The following is a 21,076-nucleotide window of genomic DNA, read 5'->3' as shown; positions in this document are numbered from 1 at the left end:
TATTTCAAACAAATCAGAAGCCCAATTTTTATGAGTTTTCAACTTATCAGTAGTTGGAAACAGTTGCATAGGTTGCCTGCACAAAACTCCCAAAGCACTGGGAGTTTTGTGCAGACTATAAACCATGATACTATCAGCAATAGTATTGGATGCCTCTTGTATGGCAATAAACAGCAGAAATCGACAATCTTTATAAATGCGGATCAGAATGTCATCATTCACTTTTGTTTTTGTCCAGCAAAAGTTAATAGGTCTCCTCATCAACGCTTGTATCCCTTCTTCAATTAACCATCTGTACAATTGTTACTCCATTTAGCAGCAAAAATAAATTAGATTCAGCTCAGTAAATTCTGGGGAAATGAACCAAGGCATGTGTTTAAACTAGATTTACTCTGACGTCTAAAAGACAAACTAATAACCAATTTCCCCCCTCAGTATTCTTCTGCTTCACAGTCTGACGACTGGATAAATTAATGTTTCTCTGAATAGAAGCCAGAAACCTACACAGATCTTAAGGCAAAGGGCAGCAAAAAGCACATTTCTAATTACGTTCAAGCTAACGTGTTTTTCATTTTCTTTTCATTTCTTCTCTCAAGATTTGTATTTAGTCGACATGGAAGATTGAGCAAAGTAGGAAATAAATAGTAGTTAATAAAGAGGGTAAGGTTAGAAGAACCAGATCTAGGAGTGTGGCAACAGCAGGTGGTAGCTTGAGGTTTTACCTTTCTGCCCAACGACCCAAAGACACATGGAGGGGTGGCCTTTGGTTGGCTGCTGCTCTGTTTACTACTGGGTGAATCTTTTACAGGTGTTCTCTGAAATATCTTTTTATTTATGAAATAATGTGGTGAGAACATTTTACAATATGACGAGACAAGAAAAAAACAACAACAACTCAGCCATTTCAATAACTGGCCTACCTCTAGCTCAGCGAGAATCTTCTCTTCGTCATCTTCATCCTGAATGGCTGAGGCGGCGATCACAGGTGGAGTGGAGGCTGGCCGGGGTGTGTCTGAGGGGGTCCTTCTTAGCTTTACCAAAGTTTTTGGCATATCACCATCTTCTTCAATCTACACACATAAAACAGGGGGGCAGTAAAAGCTTCTGTGGTGTATATCTACTCATGCAGGGTTCATATGCATCCCTGCAGTAGAAGACATCTTATGTTTCATTCAGTCATGTCTCTTCACATTTGTGATGTTGAGTATCACTCAGAAACAACTGGTTTGTATGCAACCACACCAGTCTGGCATAACATTATGACTGACAGTTCAGTTATGACTGATATTTTTTTTTTCAATAATGGGAAGCATATATCAGACAGCAGCAGAACAAATTGTGATGAGTGGATGATTGGGCGAGAACATTTGCAGAACTGCATCTCTTGTGGAATTTTCCAAGTCTGCAGTCTTTAAGTGTCCCACGTTTGGCAACATGTGGCAGGAGAAGAAAGAAGTGTTGTGCCTCTGCATGCTGTGCCAGCCATGTTGAGCTCACATGTTATTCCTCCTTAAGCATCATTGCAGACCAAACACCTTTCAATGGAAACTGCTAATGATACTTTCTTCTCTACTGTCACTACATGCATCCTCAGTATGAGAGATTGCTCCAAAGTTAAGAACGCAATCAACTGGCCACTCAATCAACTGGCAGTATTTCTTTCACTACACGCTTGTAAAAGAAATGCTGTCAAAACATATGTAGAATGCTGCAGTCAGTTGACTCAATGCAAAGATGGCATTACCCTTTAGAAGACATGTGTTGTTTATTATGAACAGAGACAGGGTACATTTGATTTCACAGCTGCTGACTTTGAGTTATATCAAACCATTGAGTCTCACCTTCTGGTTCTTGTTGGTGACGATCACCTCTCCGGTGCGGTTCGTGGTGAGGCCGTGAGCCGACGGGAAGCTTCGGCGAGGGGGAGGAGGTGGAGGAGACTTGGACGGTTTTTCTGTTTTGTATCTGGCTACACTGAGGTCCACTGTAAAAATCAGAAAACCCCATAAGATTAATTTCATAAATGATCCTTTTATGTGCACAGTTGATGGTAAAATCTGCACAACTCACCAGACCCTCGATGTGAGCCGCCACCCTCCATGCTGTTGAGCTTCTGAGCGGCGAGCTGCACTTTGCCAGGCTGCTGCTCCCCACTGGACGTAGTGGTGGCTGTGGTCCCAGTGCACCCGGCAGCTGAAGACGTAGCTGTGGTGGAGCTTATTGGGAGGGTAATCTGAGGTTTGGGGGGCACTGCCGGTTTGTTTATGTGCTTGGCAGCAAAGTCCAGGTCTGGAATAGCCTTCATCAGCTCAGCCTGGGTTTCTTCCAGCAGGCGATTGATGTCCTGGGCGCTGAACTGGGTCAAACTGGCACGTTTCTCCTCCCAGTCCCGCTCAGCCGCCTAACAGATATACAGACAGAGATAAATAAAACAAGAACACGAAATTACTGGCAGGATATATGGAGTTGGTTTTCTAATGCTGCCCCAACAAATGGAATAATAAACCATCTGCTCATGTGTGATGAGGGTCTGAGTAACAGCTTTAAGAGCTTCAGATATAATGTCAAATGTAAATGAATATCTGCCATCTGGCAGAAGAATGAGTGGCAAATATAATTCTGCTCACAGCAGAGTGATGAAGAGAAATGAACATGATGAGGTTTACCAGTCTGACTTCAGCAGACACGGCTTTGTCTGCAGGGCGCCGACTGGGCAGCTCATCCAGGACTCGGTTTCTGAAGGTCATGGAAGACTGGACGTCCTGCTCAGGACCGGAGGTGTCAGCTTCACTGGCAGAGGAGGACAGGGGCATCCAGTTGGCCAGACCGGCACTGGTGCTCAGGTCACTGAGGCTGAGAGGAGGACTGTTCAGGATGGCCAGGTCAGAGCTGCGACTCAGGTCGTCTGATCTTTTCTGGGATTGACTGGAAAGGTCTTCAGGGGTCTTCCACACACCTTCTGAGACTTGTCTGTGCAAACAGAGAAAGCACAACGTTATTAAACATTAAACACGAGATACTACTATGCACAAGGAAAGGAATGCTAACAAAAATACTTCTACATGGCACATTTTCAAGAACAACTTAAAGTTTAGATAACTGTTTTCAAAGATTTTAAAAAACAAAAACTGTTCATTTGCATTTAGCCTCATTGAGACAAAACTCTGTAGAACCACCTTTCCTGTCAGATCCCCATGTTTTGGCAATACTTGAGTTGAAGCTCCGTCTGATTGGATGGTGAGTATTAAATATATTTTTAAATTTTCAAGTCTCACCTCAGACTCTTCATGTTCATTTGGTCTGGACACTGACTGGGTCATTATAACACATTAATATGCTTTGATCCAAGACATTTTTTGTAGATCTGGCTGTATGGTAGGGTAATTTTCCAGCTGAAAAAGGAACTTTTCATCAGTTTCAATTCTTTTGCAGCCTCTAACAAGTTTTTGTCAAGGTATTTGTGTATTTAGATCCATCAATCTTCCATCGACCACCAACAGATTCCCTCTCCTCGCCATAGAATAGTTGTGGAATAAAGCATCTTTAATGTTTAATAATAAATGTTTAAAGAGGAATTGGTTTAATTTACATTCTCTGCAGCACAGATTGAGTTTGCTAAGTAATAGATGAGTTCATTAGAAAGGTTATTTATATTTCAAAGCTTGCTCTCGTATTTTATCGTCTACCGACATGAAACACTTCAACCCACAAAGAGGCTGATGTGGAGGTTGAATCTGTGGACTCTTGATCACAGCTTGCTCTGATGAAATAATCATCTGATGTAATTACTGACCAGAACATCTCAACATTAGTTTTATCAGCAGTAGTGATGTTTGGAAGGAGAGCGTGCTGCTACAGCCCGACTCCGCTGAACTCGCCATATTCAGACATTAGTATAAAACGCACAGGCGCTAAGTTACTATTTAACACATTCATACACCACATTTAATATTATTAAACACAATATATGAGTTAATGTCTATTTCAAAATGTTCATCCTGAGTCGCTTATTAGAACTGCATAAATTTGTATTTATTTTTGTAAGTTCAACAAGCTTTGGCCTATGAAATTGTTAATTGACTCAGAGTGCAATCTGAGTATAAAATTCAGAATAAATTTATTTATTCAGAATAAATGAGTAGAATAAAATTCTATGTTACACACACAGACTTTTATTTTTGGACAGGCATTCAACAGACACAGAAATGCGCAATATGAACAAACATCTACGCTTTGGCTTTCTTCATATTACACCCACAAAGTGTATGAAAACTTTAAAGTGGTGCTCAGCTTGGTTGATGAATATATAATCTATTTTTTCATCTGCAAATGGAAGACTACTTTCCTTTTAATTACTATGGAAACAGTAAGGTTTCCACACTCTTCCTTTGGGTATGGACATAATTTTCATATGGTTCCACTTTTATTTTTTTGGTTGCTTTCAAATTAAACGCACAAAAGCTTCATGTTTGGAATTGTGATGCACGAGCCAAACTGGTTTAACATCAAAGTAAGAAACTATCTGATAAAAAAAAGTGGAGCGTTTGATATGAATACCTGCGAAGTGAGCTGAGAGCATCAGTCATGGTGTTGCAGCGTTTCAGTAGAGCTTCCAGGCGTTGAGGCTCCTCTTTTAGGAACTTAACAGCCTCCACCTCCACCCTCAGCACCACTCGCATCTTACTCTGCAGGCTGGGGAACTGGTCTGAGGAAAAGAGGAGGAGGAGATAAGTGGAGAAAACTGTGTGTCATGTTATTAGAAAAGGGCACCACATGCTTTTATTCTTAGCCCGCTTTAATTAGAAATTAAAATAACACAAGCACTTACTGATAAATACTGTTTTTTGTTTTGTTTTGTTTTATAAATCAGTAATGAGATTAGGATAGGTGTTGAAGCTCTTAAAACCACACCAGGGCAACAACCTCAATAGCCAGAATCTCAAAGATGAGTAACATCGACTTGACCTTTCAATGAGAAAGTTTTTTTTTCCATATTTGTAACAACCCAATCGCACATCACTTTGTCAATGTGTGCATCGTATTTACTAAAAAACACAATACAGTCAGGATTACCTTGCCTTTGTATCTCCACATTTTCAAAAACAGATGAATCCCAAAGACAGATTAATCCTACGGGTGTCTTTGTGGAAGTTATTTACTTTGAAACCCAACAACATCCATCCATTCGTCGTCTTCAGCCATTTCAAGATCAAGTCAAAAAGCTAACAGGGAGGGGAAGGAAATTCAGACAATCCTCTCACCCAGTGACAAGTTCTGTCTGAGAACAGCAAACTACTGATAGTGATTTCTGATTTGATCCTATTTAGCTTATTTGTAAATTAAGAAGACTCAAAGAAATGGGAATGAACTTGCAGTAACCGAGGATCTGATAAGGGAAAGAAAGAACTCTGGAGTATTTATTAAAGTCAAGCAAATCTCGACAAATGGATAGCTGAAGTGAGATACCATCCAAGCTGTTCATGTAGCTTTATGAATATCTATTTTCTTATAATAATGAACAGAACTCACCTTCACTTTATCCACAAACTTTGGCAAAGCTAATTTCAGGCAGTCAGTCATCCCACACAGAACACTCTTTTAAACATTTGGATCTCGCTCTTTTTTCAGGATAATTTTTTTCTCACATTTGTAGGATCTGTTGCACATGGTAACAAGTGTTCAGATATAACACTCTGCTACAATGAACCCCAGAGAGCTTTGGAATTACTCATTAATATTCAGTGAACAGTGTAGTGCAGGTCAGGGCAGCAAGTCAAGAGGCCAAAACTGAAACTTCATGAACAGCAATTAAACTGTAGGAAGAGCCATAAATATTAATGCTGAATTGCTCACACCTGAACCACAACCTCTAACTAAACCTAACATACCATTTTATATTTCATTTGGAATATTTACAAGACTTTGTTATTACATAGGATTAGTCTCACCAGTTCAAAGTACCTTTTGAAAGTACTTTAAAACACCAACTTACAATATTAGTTACAATATTCTGCCATTTATGAGAGGGTGGGTGGTAGTAAAAAATAAGGTGGTTGAAAGCTATAAGAAGTCTTACTTTCTATAAATCAAGCAGGAGTCAAGTCAAAACTGTGTAAGAAGGTGCTTTGGTCAAATTAGATAAAACTGAATGATTTTGTCTATATTCAAAACACTTTATAAGATAGAAATTAACACTGAAAACCACCAAAGAGGTATGACAAGGGAAAACCTTTATTCGGTAGGACTAGAGTTGATAGGAAGATAAACGGAGGTTAATACAGGTTCATTTAAAAAGAAAAAAAAAGTGTTAGAGGCTGCAATAGACTATAGCCCTTTTTTCACTAAGGATAGTGACACTCTCATCAACCTCAACTGGATCCTGAACATCCACTGGGTTTAGAAAACAACCAATTTGCAAAGCAGCCCCTACTTTTGAGTTCAGTGAGAGTCTCTCCCAACATCCTCAGCTCTTTGCTCTTCTGCTCCACCTCTTGCTCCGTCACCAGGCCGTGGTTGACAGACGAGTTCCTCTGCAGCTCCTCAACAGATTTCTCCAGGTCGCTGTGAAAAAAACAAAAGCAAATACCGTCAGGAATAAATGTGGATCAGTGTTTGAGACGACACCACCACAACATTCAACATGATTTTCTAAACAGTAAAAAAAAAAAAAACTGCTTTTACAGACCAGTTGCTATGTGTTCAGCAATTACTGTATACATCTGGGTTAACACAGAAAAGCAACCAATTAGAAACTACAGCCAACGTTGACTCTCCAGGGCCTTCCTGATCATTGAGATATGCAAAAGAAAAAGGAGAAAACAAACATGCCTGCAACTAATTAAAAAAAACTCTCCACAATACAACAGAATAAAAGTCATAAATGTTCAGATCTGAATGTTCACAACATGCTTCTTCAGCATCTGAAAATGAAATATTTTCTTCTTTGATATTTCATTTAAGGAATTCTGAAAATAGAACTTCAATATGTGTCTCCATTTAAACCCATCAGACCTAAAAAAAAAGAAAAAAAAAGTCAAAACTCCCTTGTGTAAATATTTTGTAGAATCCCCATTAGCAGCCATTACAACTACAAGTGTTTTGGGGTCTTATTTCAGGACCTTCCAAGTGAAACAGGAGAGATTTACACAGCGATGTATGCTTGAAAACTTGCGTTACATATAAATAACCTTGTTAATCATTCTAATTTCCCACTTACAGCTAATGAAAACGTGATATTTAAAATTAGAATATTAAATCAGACCAATAAGAAACTATTTAAAATCAGAAATATGGGCTTAATAAAAGATAATGCTTAATTTCTACTACTTTATTTGCATTTTTTTATTCTGATCAAACTGCAAACTGTCATCTGTTAATTGTGCTCCAAACTCACTGCAGCTGCTGGATGAGAAGCTCCTCCTGGTTCAAATACTTCAGCCGCTCCTCTTCTACTAAGAGCCGCTGTCTTTGGAGCGGGTCCTCCTGGGGTCGCATGGCGTCCAGCATCATGAGGCTCAGCTCAGACTCAGTCTGACGCAGTAGAGACAGAACGGAGTCCTGGTTCTCCAGCTGAAAAACATTTTTGTTTTTAATCTTTAGAGACTGCATATTTTAAATAATAATAACAAAACTACACATGTGGATTAAGAAAAAAAAAAGCATCAGTTCTTAAAAGTATAAATATTTACAGCATTAGTGACTCCTGAGAAGAGCTCTACCCATTACATTGGGTTCTTTAAATTCTGATTCGTCAATGCCAGTGTTGTGCTTTTCCTTTATTTTATTTATTTATTTATTTTAAGGCACATTACGGTGGTGCAAACATGACTGTTTTGTTTCACTATGTTTCTCAGGCTGTAAAGTGTTTATTGTGTTAACCAGTGAGAGCCTGAGGGAAGAACTGACTGGTTTTTGCAAGAGCTGAAGATGTGCAAGATGTATGAGGTCCAAAGATATATAGTCTTAGAAAGATAGCGTTTAATTTTAAGCTGCTAAATTTTACAAGGAATTTTAGAAGTTATATTTCCACCTAACAATAAATGTAACAGTCTTATGAAATTATGACTTTTTCCACACATTCTCAATTTAATTTTAAATGTTTTTGTATGTGTGGTTTGCTGATTTATACAAAAAGAAACATTATATTATTTTTTAAAATTCTTTTGGAATGTCTCCACATTTATTTATTTACATGATGTTGACTCAATGATGTTATTCCATAAGTTTTGTAACTGTGTTGGTATTACAGTACTTTTAAGAACAGGCAACAAAAAGGAGTCCCAACACTGAACAGCTGTTTTCAGTCCACAACCACACCTGCATGTTGCGCAGCTGTGAAAGCTGCTTGCGCAGGGCATTGGTGTTCTGCTGCAGGCCTTGGAGGTGGACCTGCATCTGCATACGGGACACGGCTACGGGCTGGTTGGCCCCCAAACATGGAGGGGGCATCAGAGCCAGGGGAGCAGATGGTGTCAGAGCTGATCAACGTAAAGAAAATGCAAGTTTAGTGAGCACTCCTTTATGCTTTGGCTCGTTTGAGGGAAAATTCAGAGCTGATAGAAATAGTCCCACATTTTTTGTTTTTTTAATATAATATCTTTTATATAGAGATTTTAAGATTAAATTAACCTTTGGGTTGTATAAATGTTAAAATCATGCTAGGTTAATCTACTTGAAGCAGAACATCGCTGCTAGAAATATTTAAACAGGACAACATCCATCAGTGCTGAAGGTCAGGAGAGGACGCAGAACGATAAACATGGGAAGGCTTCAGGGACAAATAGGTCAATAATGAAAAACATTTTCATGTGTCTCATTATAACAACGTCCAGAGACAACTGAAATGCATGAGAGCTTCCAAATCTGATAATCCTCTGAAATGACAATGACAGCTAAGCTCCCACAGTAATTGGTGTGTTGGGTTACATGAATCATGCAGAACAGGAACACGGAAAGGAACTCAGAACAGAGTTGCATTTAAGATGAATTTAATTAACTTAAACCAAAAAAAATATGAAGCAAGGTCTGAAATAAAATGAATATTTTAAACACTTCAATCACAAAGTCTCTGCAGGTGAGGTGGCATTGTCTAACTGACCAAATTTTCTATGATAAAAGCTACACAAAGAAGAACTGAAACCACTGTGACATCCGATAAATCATGACACCCAAGGAGAGAAACATCAGATTTCTGTCTGAGGCTTCAGTGCTCCAGATAAAGATGCAGAACTGAAATATTTTTGATTAAGTAGAAACAAAGAGTGCACAGATTACAGCGTGAGCTAAGATCATTTTTCTTGTTGACTATCAGTCTGCGATGGACGGATGGTTCTGAGTAGGCTGATGGATGGATGGAAGTGTAGATGGACAGAAAAGTTACAATCACAAAATGGATGGATGAATGAACAAACTGACAAATGAATCCAATGGGAGAGACAGGAAGATTTACAGATAGACTGATGGACGGAAGCAATAGATAAAAATTATGAGATGGATGGGTGTATTAACAGACTGATTGGTGAGAAACGGAAGGAAAGACAGGTAGATGGACAGATGGAAGAATTTATTGAGATGCAACTGTAACTACACTGCAACAAATTAACCATAAAAATCAGTGGATATTGTAATATTTACCAAACACTCAAAACAAAAAAAGGCAGAAACTCACAGAACTTTGTGAGTCAATTTAATGCAACTCTATAAACTGTACCTTAAACACACAAAATAAAACAAGGAAAATTGAAGGACAACAGTTGTCAGAGAGGAAGGTCTTTTTAAGACAACACATGGGAAGTATGTAGACCATTTGGAAGCGAATGGATCCCCAAGGAAAGGAAAATAATGAAGGACTCGGGGGTCGGGCAGACAGGGGAATACGTTTCGGACACTTCAGGAACACAAACTGTAGCTACCTTTCTTTTTTTTAGTTTGTCCAGCTAAAACAAAATGAGCAGCAGTTACAAAGCAGCAAGAGCAAAAGCCAGCAGTACGATAAGATAAAAATAAAGAAGACAGCCATTAAAAACAATCACATCTGACATAAGCAGATAAAAATGAAACAGCAGCTGTTCTGAAAGAAAGAAAAGCTCATTTATGTGGCCAGCAGGAGGTAGCAGCGATGAGCAGTGGAGGTTTGACTAGGTGGAATCAGGGATTACTTACGGTCATTTCCTGAACAGTCACTAGCCGACTCGAGCTTCTCCCTGCAAGACAGAAAAGTCCACGTATCCTCAACAAATCATGTAAACATCCTTCTTTTTTGAATGGTGGAAATTAAAAAAAAATTTTTTTCATGTTTTCTTGATAAATAAAAAAAATTCTCCTGGCAAAATAAAGCTGATAAGGATCCGTTACATGTTCCATCACATGTTAAGTGATCTATTTGTCAGATAGATTTCTGACAAAACAAATATCTATAGGAGGTTAATGTAAACACGCATGCTTACTTTTTTTGCAAAAGCATGTTTAACTTACGGACTTTCAGCTTCAGGCGCTCTGCTCAGTACTCTCTGCAGCAGCCCCGTCAGGCTCGCTATCTGCTTCTCCATTGCCTCCATTCGCTCCCTGGATTCAGACCACAAATCCAAAAGATACTGTAACTAACAGACATTTCATGCATATTTTATAAAGAGCACTTAAGTGCTGCAACAAAATTATCCACCAAGGTGATGCTGATGCATTAAATTAATCACAGAGTCACTGTAGAAACAAGGAAATGCATCACAGGACACTAATCTACGTTTAGCATCTGAATAATAATCTATCTTTACTGTACACAAGCAGATAAGGAATTACCCCGATTTTTTTTTTTTTTTTTTTGAGTTTTGTAAAAAATAATGTTTTTCATTTTAAACAATAGCCATGAGTTGAGCCCAAGTCTTAACTGTGAGAATACTCATATGTTTAGAAATTTGTTAAAAGATAAATATTTGTTGGTCTGATACCTATCAGTGAATTGCTACATTGCTTTATCTACTGTTCTTGACTTTTTTAGAATTGACTCTGCACACGTTAGTCACCATATTGTAAAAAAAACATAGCATATTAATCCTTTCTAAATAATTTGTCCAGCAAAACTATCACTCATAAACAGCTGTGCAAAAATCTGACTGCCGGTGAGCAGCCATAAACCTTTTTTACTATAAAGATTAAAACATGAGGCAACTTTCTGAGGTTCAAACCGAGTTTTGGAGTGGAGTATGGTAAGGTAATTTTATATATATAGCACATTTTCAGCAGCAAGGCAATTCAAAGTGCCTTGATGTAGAATGAGCAGATACAGGAATATCAAAAATTGCTGGTCTACTGGAAATTTTGATGCACAACATTGCACAACATCAGAATGGTTTCACACTGAACATGAGCAGGAGTGAACAAAGAGCAACGCTTTGTTCATTTTTAAGTGGTGAAGATTCAAGGCAGTTCTGAAGGCAACAGGAGGTCCTGTTGCTAGTTTGCTAGTTATTAGGTGCTCTAGCAAAGTGCACCTAATAAATGTTGTATATTAATAAATTAAGCAGACCAGATCCATGTCACCAAATATTGTAAAAGGGCCATTTTCGCATTAGACTTGTCAAATCAAATTTTAAATACCATTGCGATGAATTGTACAGTGTTGTTCATGCTCATGTATTCCAAGAAGTTCAGCATCTGATCTATCCTTAGACATCTTTAAATGTCCTACCAACAAAACCAAAACACAGATTTTTACAATTGACAACAAGACGCATCAAGTAAAAAATGTGCCACATGCCAAATATATAAGAAAGCAACTCACAAGAAGTATATTCATTTTAAAAATGAGATAAATCAATTATCAATCCCACGCAAAAACAGTCATGAAGGTGCAGTTGTCATTTTCCAAATTTCGCCTGCAGCTTTACCTGGCCAAACAACATTAGCCATGCTTTCATTGAAGTGTGCGTTCCATCAAGGTCTTGTTTTCACATACTTACAGTAGAGAGAAAATCTAACTTACTCAGTGGTATTACTCAAACTACTGATGACAAGCTGGATTAAAAATTTAAGAGAGAAACTTCTGAAACATCAGACACCGGAATCAAATGAGACAGGCGTTGAATCCTTTCAATAAAAGTACCATCAAGCAGATTAGAGCAGCTGTTATGCAGCAATTTCCCCTTAAGAAGAGCTGTGACACAAGATGGTCAAAGAGAGATGACCTAAGATGAATGTTAATTCTTCCAACCACACAGTGGCTAGACATGACTGTAATGTTACCGCCAAACACACAGAAACTAAATGCAAACAGTTGAGTCAGTTCAACAGAGAACACATGAGACGAGCACCAAATTATTAGTCCCCAATGCAAGGATCAGTGACTGAAGTAACACATGTCATGCAGTGTTAGAAAGAGCAATGAGTGCAGTCTACCTTTTCCTCTGCATATGACATGAATCGGAACGGCTCCATATGCGCCATCCTACCTGGTCTCAGTCTCATTCCCCATCAGCGGTGACCCAAAGCCTCCAGTGCTGCCTCCTCCATCGCCTCCACCAATCATGCAGAGCTGCTCTGCTGTCAGACCCAACCCTGGACCCTGGCCTCGGACTTTGGGGCTGTCGCCAAACACAGAGGAGGTAACCGAGTCCCTTCTTAAACTCGCCCTCCCTGGAGAACCGCGAGTGGACATAGTCCCCCCGTAGGAATCCCTCATATCAGGTATCTTCTGAGGAGAAGAGGGCGGTGGAACTCTCAGACCCATTGCCAGCATGGAAGCAGTGTAGGCATCACTGTACAGTGGCCCCCCAGGCCTGTAGAGAACTCCACTTTCCATTAGCTCTCCCTGTAACGCCGCAGCAGAGTAGGAGGTTAGCGACCGAACTGATCCGGGACCTGGTCCTCCCCCGCGGCGGTATAAGGAAGCGTAGGGGTCAGCTCGGGCAGGCAGAGGAGAGTGAGGACCTCCTGCAAAGCTCAGCCGACTCGTGTCTGGACCCAAAGCGTATGGGTCTGCGTAGATCCCACCTCCATCTCCTCGCAGCAGCACCATGCTCCTGGAACCGCCCACCTCATCATCAGGCTTCACATCCCTGCGCTCCAGGATGGCGCTGGAGGAGGTACAGAAGGCCGGCTGGGGGTGGTGGGGCTGGTGGAGCTGAGGCTGCTGGAGGGGAGAGGAGTGGTGGGACTGGGAGTGTGGGTGAGGTAGGGAGTGGGTGTGGTGGGGCGGGCCCGCGTAGGATGAAGGCCTCCCGGAGCTGTAGAGCAGGCGGGCACGGGACGGTGAGCCTTGAGGAGGTGAAGCAGAGGATGACGAATGCTGGGAGGACATGGCGGGATTACCGAGGCGACGGTTTGACGGAGAGTCCTGGGGCGCATGCACCATCTCCCTCTGAGGAAAAAATTAAAACAAAGATGCTGATAATTATCTTTGAAAGTCTCCTCATGAACTGGACAGAAATACAGCTCAATGTGTTATGATCTACTATAGTAGGTGAGAGGATAAATGTTTCAGAATCAGTACTCTGTTATTTTCCAAGTAATGTGAAACACGTCATACACTTTTGTTTAATAAAATTAATGAAAACTGCTCATAATAACCCCGTCACACTTTGAAGCAAGTCTGAGTTCACCATAACTTTCATGGATGCTACTTTCTGACCATCAGGAAAGACCAAACAACCGATTCCAGCTGATAGTTTATTGACTGAGAATACAAAGGACATCTTTTGGCATCAGTCTTACATTTCAGAGAGCAAGGCAATAAAAGATGAGCAGCTCTGAAATCAGCACAGGCTTAGCAGACAAAAGTAATGGATGAGGCAAGAAAACACAAAAGAAGACAACACTGTAATTGCTCATGACGCACAAAGCCATCTCCAGGAGACTATGCAAATTGAAACGCCAATATTTCCACATAACCCATAGGACTCCTTCAACAACACCCTGAGGATAGTCTCATAGCTGACATCATATTCTATCTTGTATCGTAGCAACAGCTACTCTCTTAAACTATGCTGAGGACATACCAACGTTATTACCCCCATGTGGTCAGTAGTTCCTAAAGTTTATCCTGTGGTGCCGTTTTAAAGCTGGCTGATTTCTCTCTGAGAAAAATCTACCAATCAATCTTATTCCCAACCATCTCCTGCCCTCCAGGCACAGGGCTTGGATTGGCCTCAGCAGTCTTGGTCATGCTTTTGTGCTCTGCAATCAGGGAATAATCTGAGCTCTACTGTCAGGAGTTCAATAAACCCCCCCACACACACACACATCTCAGTCCTCACCTTGACAACAGGAGCAGCAGCCAATGTACTTTACACACATAAAACTCGAGGTAAAGCTGCCTGTTCGATAAGGCTGTAAAACGCTCTGAAGATTTCAGAGCAGAGCTGAAGGCGGCGGAGGATCCCGTGGGAACAACTGACCTCCAGAACATTAGCGGGCAGCTGCACCTCAGCGGCAGGGAGAAACGCAATCAGACACACAGGCATGTAAACAAAAAGCCTTGGAGCTGTTCGGCTGCATAGGAAGCAGCAAACACTCTTTGCCTTCAGCTCTTAATTCATTTCAGCTGTTAAACATGCAGATAGACTTTACACTGAGTGAGCACAACATATGTCTGCCTCTCTGCAATGTCATTTATCTGTTTAGAACCGATTTCTTCCTGTAAGAATAGAAAATATTAAACACTTTTTAATAACTAGTAATGGCTGAAGTTGTCCCAGTTTTATTTAAACACATAAAAGACGAACAAGTTTTTGTGGGTCATTCATAAGGCAGCAATTAAAGTATAGGTTTGCAGAAAACTAGAAATTAGATATGTAAGTAAACCTACAGCTGAACAGAAAAATAGAAGAATAACTAAATGAAAAATAGATGGATAGCTGGTTGGCTGGTTGGATGCACAAACTGGTTCATTGATAGAAGATTATATTTTCTAATAATTGTACCAACAATCATCACATTCTCACCAAAGTCTCTTTCTCAAATCTACAATTTTGTCCCTGATGTCCTCTTTAGGCTTACAGAGGAAGCGCTGCAATCAGACTGAGTGTGTGGACAAGTTTCTTTACTACACATAATGATTTAGTGAGGATACCAGGGTGTCTTCAAGATGAACAAGTTTGTAAGAGCTAGAATTCTGGCTGGTTGGTAGGTGATAAAATATTTATTTTGTGCAATACATTTTTAATTATCTAAGAAAATAAAATCAAGCAATGTGAATTTTTTCCAGATTTGTTTTAGATCGTCTGACAGTTCAGGTGTACCTATGAAGAAAATTACACGCGTCTCAAAGTGTAAAACATTGAAAAATTGCCAGAGGTACCAAATACCCACTGTGTCATTTGTAAGCAATAAATATAAACCAAGGTTTTAAAGACCAGTTATTATGATAACCAGGCTATTATTTGCTGTGAGTATATTTAAGATTTTCTCAGCTTTAGTGGCCCCCGTTTAACAGTAAATGGGGAAGAAGGAGAAGGGACCAAGTCACCTCGGTTGCACTTTATACAACCAGCATTTTGAGTAATTCTGAAATAAAAAAATATTGAAAATATATATTACTGAAGGCTCCACATGGCTCAGTGGTAGAGCAGGCGCACTATATGGTGAGGCTACAGTCCCAAATGCATTCGCAGTCCTTGATCATTTACTGCCCATCTTCTCCTTCTCTCCAGGCCCTTCTTCCAGAATAGGTATATTGCATTTAATTAAAGCACATTTCAGGTGCAGGAATACAAATATTTTGATTCATGAGGTAAGATAAGCTGGTCTGCTCATGTGCCATTGTGAAACAGTGTTTTCTGCTTTAGTATGTTGGCGTCCAGCCAAGTCAGCGCTGAAGATGTGACAGCCTGGAACTGGTCCAGGAAAAAGGTCACATGACTCACAATGGAGGCAAACCAATTCAGCTCTGAGACGTTACGTAACTCCAAGCAGTGTTTGTAAACAGTGACGCAGGGGGGAACATGGGGGCTTCCAGTAGGGGGAATTCTGACTTTAGTGCTAATTGTTACTCAATCTGGATGGTTCTTTGCCACCACATTATTCTGTTGGTTGAGAAATATTCATGTTGACTACAATGTTAGCGTAAAATCGTCACTATTTTAATAATTTGGTTGACTGAACACTTACTCTCAAGTCTCCGTTAGCGATGTGGGGGTTGTGGTGTCCGGGGTAAGTGCCGTAGATGGGCTCTTTGCAGTAAATTTTAATTACGCAGCGGTCCTGAACATCCCGTGGGTCCTCCAGCTCATAAAAGACGTTACGGGTCTCGTCCTTGATTAGTAGAGCTGTGTTGGGGGACCTGCAGATCAATAATCACAAAAAAAAAAAAAAAAAGAAAATCAATGATAAACAGTGCCGGGAAAGACAATTTGAGCCCCAGTTAGCTGCTAATGCACAGTGATGGAGATTCACTTACAGATAAATGAAAGATCTTTACCTGCCTGAGGCGCCTGTAATGAAACAATTAACTGAGGACTGCCTCCTAGCATCAGAAATGTAATACTAAGTCTGTAATGGTTAAATGTCAGCAGATTACACAGACGATCTATAATTAACATCTTGATGGAAATGTTGTTTTGACCACATTGTTTGGAGAAGGATAGCATCAAGACTTTGTTCATCATTTTGTCAGTTTACACCAACTGTGATTTTAAGCAGTCACTCCAAACATGGCAGAAGATAAGAAAGAGACAGATGGGATGTTGGTCTTCAGCTTAAAATGGCTTTCAGAAAGAGATGAATACAGATATTGCTGAGAATCTGACCTTTACTTTAACAATCACTAAGCATGTTATCAACCCCACACACTTCAGTTCTCCTTCTTGAGCCTCGCAACATTCATGCAATGGGGTTTGCGAAGTACAACGACTCCTTTAATATCACAGGTCAACCATTATCCTTGATTTATTAGAATTTTATGATAAAAACGTACACAGAGCAGCCCATAATTGTGAAGTGTGGCAAACCGTCAAATATTTTTGATAGTATTTTTTCTTACAAATTGAAATCTAAAAAGTAGGACAAACATTTTTTTCAGACTCTTTGCACTGTTTGGTCAAAATGCAAAAATTGTTTCTGGAAAATTAGCAAATCAACCCAAACACAAGTTTTATATCATGGCAAAACACGTTGGTGTATGCATAATGCTGTGGGAATGCCTTTTGCTCACGAAGCCAGAGAGGTCAGGTGAGCATCTGTTATAATTTCTTCTCATTACAATTTATCAAAGTTTTTTTAGAATGAAGTTAAGATCACCAAAGAGACCAAGACCTTTATCCATTTTTCAAACATGATTTTTTTTTAATTATTTTTATAAATTCTGTATAACTTCAACTCAGATTTGACCTAGCTTTCAATCACTACTGAACAGATCTGATTCTCCTATTCAAAAGCAACACAAGGTTTGCTTTTCTGGAGAACTGAAAATGAGCAAAAAAGAAAAACGAAAAAAAAAAGAACCATATAAAACACTAATGACTTAGCCCGACTCATAGTTGTGTTTTTGTATTTGTGAGCCTCCTGATCTGATATTGATTTATAAAACTGGCACTAAATGAAGTGTAAATGTAGCACTGCAGAGGTTCAAGCGTCATCTTAAACAGATCAATAAACATCTCAATGTAGTAATAATGTGTTCATGTCTGTGAGTCATCAGTGCCTACCTGAGCATGGCCATGGTGAGCCTCTGGGGGAACATGTGAACAATGAGAGCCCTCAGGGTGTCCAAGCTGGTCAGCTCATGGGTCAGGTGCACCCTGCGAATTTCCTCCCCGAGCTGGAGGAAGAGGATTCCTGCAAAGATGGAGGAGGAGGAGCAATGAGGGAAAACAGGGAGGGAGAGAAAAAAAATTATTACATTGAGTTGTTAATTTATCTTTACAATTTTAGCAATCACAACATTAAATATGGTGAGTTTGTTTTGGTGGGATTTAGAGCAGCTTAGGCCTCAGAAGCTCTGCCACAAACTGACATTTGGTTTGTAGCATCGGAAATGAATTATTCAGTTAAAGCATCATAGCTGTCACAGTCAGAAACTGCTTTGAAAATGGGCTTGACATACATGCTAACAAAATTCTCAATAACTGTACTGTTTCAGTCTAACAAAATGCTACACCGTCCTCCTCCTCAGATGCTGGAGGGGAGTTGTTCAAGAGAGGAATTTTCTTTCTGACGAAGCCATTAATCAGACATGACACGCGTTCTGACGGGATCATTTGAAGACAGCTGGTATGTATTCAAAAACAGAACAAAGCTGTCAATAAAATCCATAATTCACATTTAGTCCAGAGGGAATTCGTGTGATAAGTTGTTGATTGGTCAAGGCAACTGATGCTGCAGAATCATTGGCATTAAAACAAGTCATATCTTACTAACTTTAGCTGATGTCAAGTGGAACTTGTCAGCCTGAATAAAGTGAGCAAAGATCAACTTGAAGAAGGATTTGCAGGATCTGGTCTTCAAAGTAAGAACATTTATAAAGTTCATGCCCAATTAGTGATAATTACCAAACTCATCACCACTTACACTTAACTTAACTGGAAAAATACATTTTAAATCTGGTTAAATATTTAGTGAGACCTTTGGACAACTGTCCGCTCACAGGGACTCCTAAATTTGCTGAAAGAATTCCACAGAGTTAAGTCAAAAATGTCAGAGGGGTTTTCAAATTATCTATAGTAGGGGAAGTTCAAATACACCTGATTCAAACCGTTTAGTTTTCTCTTCTCAGCCCGTTTCCCAGTTCTTTACAAGCATCAGCTGTTAAACAGATGGCCTCACATTTGACTGTAGAATAATTTGGAATACAAAGGAATTTAATGAACGACTGAATTACTGGAAGGTGCCCAAGTCCATTTGCTACAACACAACAGAGCTTAAGTGGTTTGTGTTGTGTTCTGCAATTAGTTGTCTCTTAACATTGCCCTTTGCATTATGACCAAACATCTCTACTTTATTTCAGTAGTATTGTGGTTCATTTCACTGCAGCTACACCAAGCTCCACTCTCATCTTCTCGAGAATATGCCTTCTCCTTTAACGTGACCAGACAAGCCACACTTCCTGTTACAAACTTTAATATCTAACAAGCTCATTGAGACTGAGCCCTTATGTACTTAGTAACATGAGGACTAAATATATGGAGCTTTCTGAGGCTGATTTAACAGAAGCACAGTGGCCTGACCTGGTGCCCGCAGTTTGGCCTGGCTAGACGAGCGAGCCAGTGGAAGACTCTGGCGAAGCCGGTTCATCCGGTTAAAGCCGATGGGAATGTCATGTTCGGACATGGTCTCCAGATTTTCAGCTGAGGCAAAAGAAACCCTGCTGCTCTGGTCTGCAAGAGCCGGTTGAGTTGGGCTGAGTCGGGTCACGCGGGGCGTACGGCTCTGAAAAACAGGAAAGAAGGAAAGAATCTGAGTGCACAGAAAAAGGGCCGATGCTGCATCGTGACTTCAAACCTACAGTAAGATGTCATTTTACTTTCAGAGGGAAAAGGTTTTCTCTAATAATTGTCCAATTATCCTGTCATGAGAGTGAACATTTAACATGTTGAGACCTGAGGAAGACAATAAATGGACCAAAACATCCCAGATGCTGCTGAAGAACACAAGCAAACAATGATATCGAAACATTTATTCAAAGAAAAAAAGTCACACAAAACATTTAATGTTGAAGACAAAAATCAGACACAAATCCTGGAGATAAAACTAGAGCTGCACTGCCTGTCAGGTTAACTGAAGCGGGTCGACTCAGAGCTGCAATCAAACAGTCCATTCAGCATGATCCACCCTAATGAGGAAGTAAAAAACCTACCGAAACTATTGGAACAATGTTTTTAAATTAAAAGAAGAAAGTTGGAGCAGAGAAAGGAGACCAGAAGAGACAGCAGCAGTTATGTTATAATAAAATGTTTCACCAGCAAGAAACTAAATGGACCTAAATGAATTTCTGCGCCTGGAGTCAAACAGAGCAAAGAAATTTGCCACAAAATGCTCAGTCACCGAGTCAGCAAACATCAGCAATGTAAAGTTAATGACCTTAACTGGTAACCCAGATTTCCAGTGATATTTCACCTGTCTAATCTGAACCCTTGGGGCAACCTAATATTGAAGGACCTCTCATTATCCTCCTGAGACCCGGCCCATTCATTTGTGTCCTTTATAGTGGACATTTTGTTCACCTGTATTTTCTTTTACTATTTTGAGTTACCCTATCAAGCCCTGCATTACTCTTTAGAGGACATCCTGGGCTTTCCAGTGATGTGTCATGTGATAGGTTTGCATGCTGGGAACTCACTTTTTCTTTTCAATCAAAATGGCTGGCATACCAACAACCACATTTTATGGAAAGAGGAAAGGTAAGCAAATTATTCTTTATCTATTGCTATTTTTACCATGATAATTATATATAGTCTTGTTTATTAACATGTCAATGATAATATTTTTATCTCAGAAAACAGTTTAATAATTTCTGTTTTGAAATAACAGTCCTTTTATGAATGTCAATTGTAGTGGACACCAGGACCATTTTAATGTATTTAATGAGTCAACATTCTTGTAGGAGAAAGAAGTGAAGCAGAGAGGATTTTATACCGAATAGTAGAGGGAGATTCAGATTTGGGGCTGTCAGATGAGGATGAGGATGAGTATCAGCCTGGGACAGGAGAAGATGGTGAAGAAGAAGTAGGTGAAGAAGGAGAGGAAGAAGATGCAGGAGTATCTGATGAGGAGACAGTCTCAGAGCCAGAAAGGGAGCAGGAAAGTCGTCGTGCTTTGTGGGCCAGGACTACCTTGTATGTTTTATTTAGTTCTAGGCTAATGTATCCAATTCTATTATCATATTATATTATTGCTGTATTAGTATTTAGTATTTTAGTACTTATTTGTGTTTTTTTCCCATCCATCATAATAGATTCACACCTGTGCTACCTGGGCTTCCTGTCTGTCAAGATGACCCTAAAATCCGAGAACACTGGAGTCCAATCCAATACTTTTCGCAGTACATCGACGACAAAATCTTTGAAGATTTGGCAGCTTTTACAAATCAAAGACAGCTGCAAACGACAGGAGTGTCACTAAATACTACTGCTCAAGAAATCAAGATTTTCTT

At 39.8% G+C, this 21,076-nt stretch overlaps 1 protein-coding gene across 11 annotated transcripts in view; it reads right to left on the bottom strand.

Annotated features, from left to right (window-relative positions):
* zgc:114120 (uncharacterized protein LOC619267 homolog) overlaps positions 1-21,076 on the bottom strand; it is a 91,590-nt gene that overhangs the window by 7,474 nt on the left and 63,040 nt on the right. For 7 of the 11 annotated variants that reach the window (XM_044101876.1, XM_044101874.1, XM_044101880.1 and 4 more), the window contains 16 exons: positions 19,152-19,353; positions 17,634-17,763; positions 16,099-16,270; positions 12,444-13,351; positions 10,474-10,563; positions 10,162-10,202; positions 9,912-9,935; positions 8,317-8,477; positions 7,394-7,569; positions 6,431-6,561; positions 4,558-4,705; positions 2,667-2,970; positions 2,071-2,401; positions 1,842-1,984; positions 921-1,070; positions 723-824 (listed from right to left, as the gene is read on the bottom strand). In XM_044101876.1, the coding sequence (XP_043957811.1) occupies positions 723-824; positions 921-1,070; positions 1,842-1,984; positions 2,071-2,401; positions 2,667-2,970; positions 4,558-4,705; positions 6,431-6,561; positions 7,394-7,569; positions 8,317-8,477; positions 9,912-9,935; positions 10,162-10,202; positions 10,474-10,563; positions 12,444-13,351; positions 16,099-16,270; positions 17,634-17,763; positions 19,152-19,353 (3,213 nt within the window). The remainder of the gene's footprint in view (positions 1-722; positions 825-920; positions 1,071-1,841; positions 1,985-2,070; positions 2,402-2,666; positions 2,971-4,557; positions 4,706-6,430; positions 6,562-7,393; positions 7,570-8,316; positions 8,478-9,911; positions 9,936-10,161; positions 10,203-10,473; positions 10,564-12,443; positions 13,352-16,098; positions 16,271-17,633; positions 17,764-19,151; positions 19,354-21,076) is intronic. The other 4 variants (XM_044101877.1, XM_044101881.1, XM_044101875.1 and 1 more) reach the window with 3 other exon arrangements.

Source organism: Gambusia affinis, linkage group LG20, assembly GCF_019740435.1.
Source record: "Gambusia affinis linkage group LG20, SWU_Gaff_1.0, whole genome shotgun sequence".
Lineage (NCBI taxonomy): Eukaryota > Metazoa > Chordata > Actinopteri > Cyprinodontiformes > Poeciliidae > Gambusia > Gambusia affinis.
Note: the sequence above shows the minus strand (reverse complement) of the source record. Positions and strands in the feature narration are given on the sequence as shown.